Consider the following 5182-nt stretch of genomic DNA (forward strand, 5'->3'; position numbering starts at 1 on the left):
GAACCGCTACCATCTCTTGCCACTGACAGTTCATTCAGCAATGTTATCCCTTCAATATCTTCATTTTCATCCTTGCAACGCTTTCGTTTTGCGTTATTATCTATGTTATTTTCAGGCTCTAACAATTCATCGTCTATCTTTTCTTTCTTAACGCTCACGTCATTTTTGCTTGGTCTCACCATCTAAAAAATAGTATAATTGTAAACACATGTGTTTATGCTTAAAATTAACCTCTAAGAGAGAGAATCTAGATGTAAATGTGCTCACAGAGTTGAAAGTACTCTCAACAAAAAAAATAATAAATAATCAATTACCTGAAATTTTTCTGCATCATGTCGAAAGCGTTTTAAATCGAATTTTGCGCCGGCTGAGAGTTTTTTAAAAAGATCGTGAGCATCCATGATGTATGATGTATTCAGGAATAATTTTTATCATCACAATCACATGTGTGAAAAGCAAGAGGGCAAGAGACTTCAGTGGATTCAGATTAGGTTAGATTATGTTTAAATTGACCAATCAAAGCAAAGAAGTCTTTTCGTCCTCATTGGTCAATAAAATAATTTAAAACTTTTGTAGCGTCGAACGGAGATCGATAAAGCAAAAAAGTAAAAGAGAATTAATAAAAAAAAGAGTTTGGAATTTTAAGTAAAGAAGAGAAGGAAGGAAGAAAAAGTAAAAAGGTAGCAGAAAGAGTGAAATGGAATATAGTGGAATGAAAATTAGTGAAAATCCTAAAATAGACAATATAGAGAACAGTTTCCAAGCAAGGTCCCATGGTGTAATGGTTAGCACTCTGGACTTTGAATCCAGCGATCCGAGTTCAAATCTCGGTGGGACCTAGATGAGTCTTTTTTTTGTAAATTTTCAATAATTTACGTTTTATACAAGTGTCGATTTAATATAATTACAAATATATTTGTGTTGAAATTTACAGTTCATACATATGTAGTAAACTCTGCTAAAATATCAAGGTGTTTTGTTCATCATATGATTCATAACCTAACATTGATGGTATTGTCGAACCTGCATTTAAAAAAATACTCATAATTACTTATAACTTTATCGAAAATAATATAAATAAATGTTAAAAATTTAAAGTCTGTGTGTGTGTTGAATAACTTTCTCGAGTTAAAAGCATTAAAAAAAACATATATTATAAGGTTTTTTTTAACTTAAACGTGATGTGACATATAAGCCATGTGTTAGTGTTAGAACATTTTCGAGAATTAAATTGACTATAAGATTGAAAAGAGATGGCCGAGCAATGCGACTCTGTGGTGGTTATCAAGGCAAAACCCGTTCGTAAGGTTTTCAAGGCTCCTATGAGAGCCAATAAAATTCCTGAGCAACTCTTGAACGATCCTTTACTGAATTCTGCCATAGCAGCCTTACCGTCGAATTATAATTTTGAAATACACAAAACGATATGGAGGATCAGGGAGGCCAAGGCGAAGCGAGTAGTTCTCCAAATGCCAGAAGGTCTTCTAATGTATGCCACAACTATAGCTGACATCATCGAAGACTTTACTGAAGCAGAGACTGTTATTATGGCCGATGTCACCTATGGTAAAAATAGACAAGTATTTTAATTCCATCTCTTATATATACAATATTTTACAATATCACATTGCAGGAGCCTGCTGTGTGGACGATTACACTACACGAGCATTGGACGCAGACTTTCTGATTCATTATGGACACTCGTGCCTTATACCTGTAGATCAGACTGCTGATATCAAAGTGCTCTATGTGTTCGTCAACATAAAAATCGATATTGCACATTGTGTGGATTGTTTGCAAGCTACTCTGCCAGTCACCACAAAGTTAGCACTAGTCAGTACAATACAATTTGCTACAACGGTACAAGCAGTAGCGTTAGAACTGAGGAGAAAAGGTTACGAAGTTTCAGTGCCACAGAGCAAGCCACTTAGTCCTGGAGAAGTACATACAATACCTTTTTTGCTGTGCATATGTTTAGCGATTAAGATAATACTGATGAGTAATTCTTCTTAAAGATTTTAGGATGCACAGCTCCACAAGTTCGCTGCGCTGATGCAATAATCTACATAGGAGACGGCCGTTTTCATTTGGAAGCTGCAATGATTGCCAATCCTAAGCTAAGGGCTTTTAAGTACGATCCATACGCGAAGAAATTGACCGAGGAGTTTTATGATCATGAGAGGATGCTAAAGACCAGATACGAGGCGATACAACGCGCCGCAAAGACTGACAAATACGCTTTAATACTCGGCACTTTGGGCAGACAGGGAAATCCTAATGTACTGAAAACTTTGCAGAATAGAATTAAGGCCTTGGGAAAGGAAAACGTCGTAATATTGCTCTCGGAAATATTTCCGGATAAGATCAAGCTGTTCAAAGGCATCGATGCTTTTATACAAGTAGGAATTTTTCTATAAGAGAAATATATCAGATTGATCAAAAAGTTTACTGGTTTTTTTTCCATTATTCTGTATTTACTTCAATAAAGATGACACAAATTTTAAAAAAATAAATAATGTATACACGTGTGTATAAAATTTTTAAATGAGCTATATATAGGGAAAAAAACGAACAAATTTTTTAATCGGTTTGATGTAATTAAATACATATCGCAACTCAAAAGATTCGTGTATTATGTTAAACTATATCAATATATTTTATTCAAGATTGCGTGTCCACGATTGAGCATCGACTGGGGCGTTGCATTCGAGAAACCATTTCTCACACCGTACGAAGGCGCTGTCGCCCTCAGGATGGCCAATTTTGACATGGAACAGCCATATCCCATGGATTTTTACGCTACCATTAGTCTCGGGCCGTGGACCGCTAATCATAAGGAATCTGAATTAGAGAAGACAGATGCTTGTTGTGGTAAATGTAAAATGGAAAAATAAAGCAAAAAAGCGAAGACTTTTAAATTCGCTGTCATAATTGTCAACCTATTGAATTAAATAAAAATTTTATCTTCCTCTTCCACTATTGCATTATTCGCGAAAAAAGCTTTTTAATAAATTTATCGACAAATGCGAATTATAAGTTCAAACAGGTGTGCATCCAAACGCTATCCATATTAAACCCCCGTCATCCCCAAGTTGTTGATAGCGGAGCGATAATGGGCAGATAGGAGGGTCCGCGTGGGCGAATTACGTCATACGCCCACCTGTAGCCCGCTCGCATATATAGATGCAACATTGTACATATAGGGTGTACGAGGCATAAAACACTCGTGGCTCGCTTTTTTTATCTACTTTTTATTATTAGAAAATAAAGTGATTAAAACAGTGCAAATTCTAAACACGTTTACTTGGAATAATATTTATTGTTAGAGAATATATATCGATAGTACGAAAAAAAGATTTTGTAAAAAAGATTAGAATGCGAATAGAGTGTAAAGTATTATAATTCATATATAGTGTTTTCTCAAAATATATATCGGAATATCGTTTTGCATATTAAAATCAAATAATTTCTTGTTATTTTACATTATTAAAAAATACATTGTACGAGTATCAAAATGTATATCGATAAAACAACCGATGTTATTGAAAGAAAAGAACACAGGGTACGTGATAAAATACCGAGGGTGGAAGGCGGCGCCGACCGCACCCCGACGTCGCGACGTCAGTCGTTGTTCCAGCGTGGCTCAACAAGTACACGCGGCATCGAGTTGCGACGGATTCAAATTTTGAAAAAATCCTGACGTGGCTTCGTCGTTTGACTATTTAAAATGTATTAAATCAGCGAGAACAGCATTAATCGCGAGAAGAATCACAGATCATCTTTTCCACAGCGATTAATCAACGATCTACTCTGCAAAACATTCGCAAAAAGTAAGTTACAAAAAATGTTAAGCATTAATCTTTAATCTCATTCAATCTCATTCTTCTTTCTCAATATCAAAGTTTGAAATAATATAAAAGTTAAAGAATATATATATATATATATATATATATACAGAGAAAATATATCTTTAAAAAGTCTTATTTTAAAATCATAATCACACATAGTGAAATTTTATTGTTGTTTCATCAGGAGAAAAGAATATACTATGCGATCTAAGGTGACAAATGAGAACACGTGGGAGACAAAGTGGGCCACGGAATCGTCGCAGAGCGGTAGAGGCGTGCGACGAACAACAAAAAGAACTGAATCGTCGGGGTTGAAATTGTCAAAACCATCCAGAGGGAACACGGCGCGGGAGAGAACTCTCAGGAGGCTGGAAAGCAATGAACGAGAACGCATGCGAATGCACAGCTTGAACGATGCGTTTCAAGTATGTGGATACAAAATAATACATTTTTTTATTATATATTAATAAAAAATAAAATTTATATAAAACGATAAAATAAGATTATTATAGAAAGCAGAGAAAACATCTTTTCATGCCTCTGATATTTCTTGGAGAACAAACTGGATATATAATAAATATTGTATTAATCTTATAAAATATATACCAATAATATTTTTTCTTCTTTCTAGTCTCTACGCGAAGTGATCCCGCACGTTACGAAAGAGAGGCGGCTCTCGAAGATCGAAACATTAACTCTGGCTAAGAATTATATAGTGGCCCTTACGGACGTAATATGCGCTATGAGAAGCGAGGAGGATCAGCAGACGAGCGGCTCCGAAACTCAAGATTCGTCGAACAGTGAACAACGATTAGAATCGACTGTCGTTCGCATGAATATTCCTATCGCCTCCAGATCTTGCGCTTCGGAAACTCAGAATTTTTATCAGAGTAAGCATTCCCGATGGGAGAACGATCAGGACAACATCACAGGTCTCTGAAAAGTTACAACGCTAAATGATGATCGAGATGAAGTACGAATTGAGAGCTTCGCGAACGGCATTTCGACTACTGGTCTTCCTTCCTTAATCCGTGCATGCGTTTGCGTTTAAAAAAAGAAAAAATATAACGCATCTGTGTAAATTTTAGCGAAAAACTAATGATATATTTTATGACTGATATAATAATTTAAGAAAATACTAAATGTGTGCCAAAGAAAGATATAATATTCATTATGCAGAAATGAGTAAAAGAAAATATTATATGAATAATAATATTTATTTTACTTCTCAGATATACGACATCTTGTATTATTTTTACAAAATGAGCTGCAAAGACAAAATCATTTAGAGAAACATTACGTATAAGTATAAATACTTACATATATATACATAT

The 5182-nt window shown here is 34.9% G+C and overlaps 3 protein-coding genes and 1 non-coding gene across 6 annotated transcripts in view; 2 read left to right on the forward strand and 2 right to left on the reverse strand.

Moving 5' to 3' along the window:
• LOC115235909 (probable ATP-dependent RNA helicase DDX52) overlaps nucleotides 1-481 on the reverse strand; it is a 4193-nt gene extending 3712 nt beyond the window's left edge. The window contains exons 1-2 of the mRNA XM_029808001.1: nucleotides 315-481; nucleotides 7-182 (exon numbers count right to left, since the gene is read on the reverse strand). Coding sequence (XP_029663861.1) covers nucleotides 7-182; nucleotides 315-401 — 263 coding nt within the window. The 5' untranslated portion in view covers nucleotides 402-481. The remainder of the gene's footprint in view (nucleotides 1-6; nucleotides 183-314) is intronic.
• A 286-nt stretch (nucleotides 482-767) lies between these two features.
• Nucleotides 768-839, forward strand: Trnaq-uug. The gene has a single exon. It is a non-coding gene; the product is annotated as a tRNA-Gln (tRNA).
• Nucleotides 769-4788, forward strand: LOC115235918 (2-(3-amino-3-carboxypropyl)histidine synthase subunit 1). The gene is made up of 7 exons (XM_029808017.1): nucleotides 769-1566; nucleotides 1634-1941; nucleotides 2016-2399; nucleotides 2667-2871; nucleotides 3791-3830; nucleotides 4033-4273; nucleotides 4480-4788. The coding sequence occupies exons 1-7, from the start codon at nucleotides 1254-1256 to the stop codon at nucleotides 4786-4788; spliced, it is 1800 nt and encodes a 599-aa protein (XP_029663877.1). The 5' UTR covers nucleotides 769-1253.
• LOC115235912 (DNA polymerase delta subunit 2-like) overlaps nucleotides 2689-5182 on the reverse strand; it is a 4734-nt gene continuing 2240 nt past the window's right edge. The window contains exon 7 of one of the 3 annotated variants that reach the window (XM_029808008.1): nucleotides 2689-2826. In XM_029808008.1, coding sequence (XP_029663868.1) covers nucleotides 2795-2826 — 32 coding nt within the window. In that variant the 3' untranslated portion in view covers nucleotides 2689-2794. Of the gene's footprint in view, nucleotides 2842-5055; nucleotides 5116-5182 lie in introns of those variants that run through there. The other 2 variants (XM_029808009.1, XM_029808007.1) reach the window with 2 other exon arrangements.

This window comes from Formica exsecta, unplaced genomic scaffold (assembly GCF_003651465.1).
Source record: "Formica exsecta isolate Colony F162 unplaced genomic scaffold, ASM365146v1 scaffold237, whole genome shotgun sequence".
In the NCBI taxonomy this organism is placed as follows: domain Eukaryota; kingdom Metazoa; phylum Arthropoda; class Insecta; order Hymenoptera; family Formicidae; genus Formica; species Formica exsecta.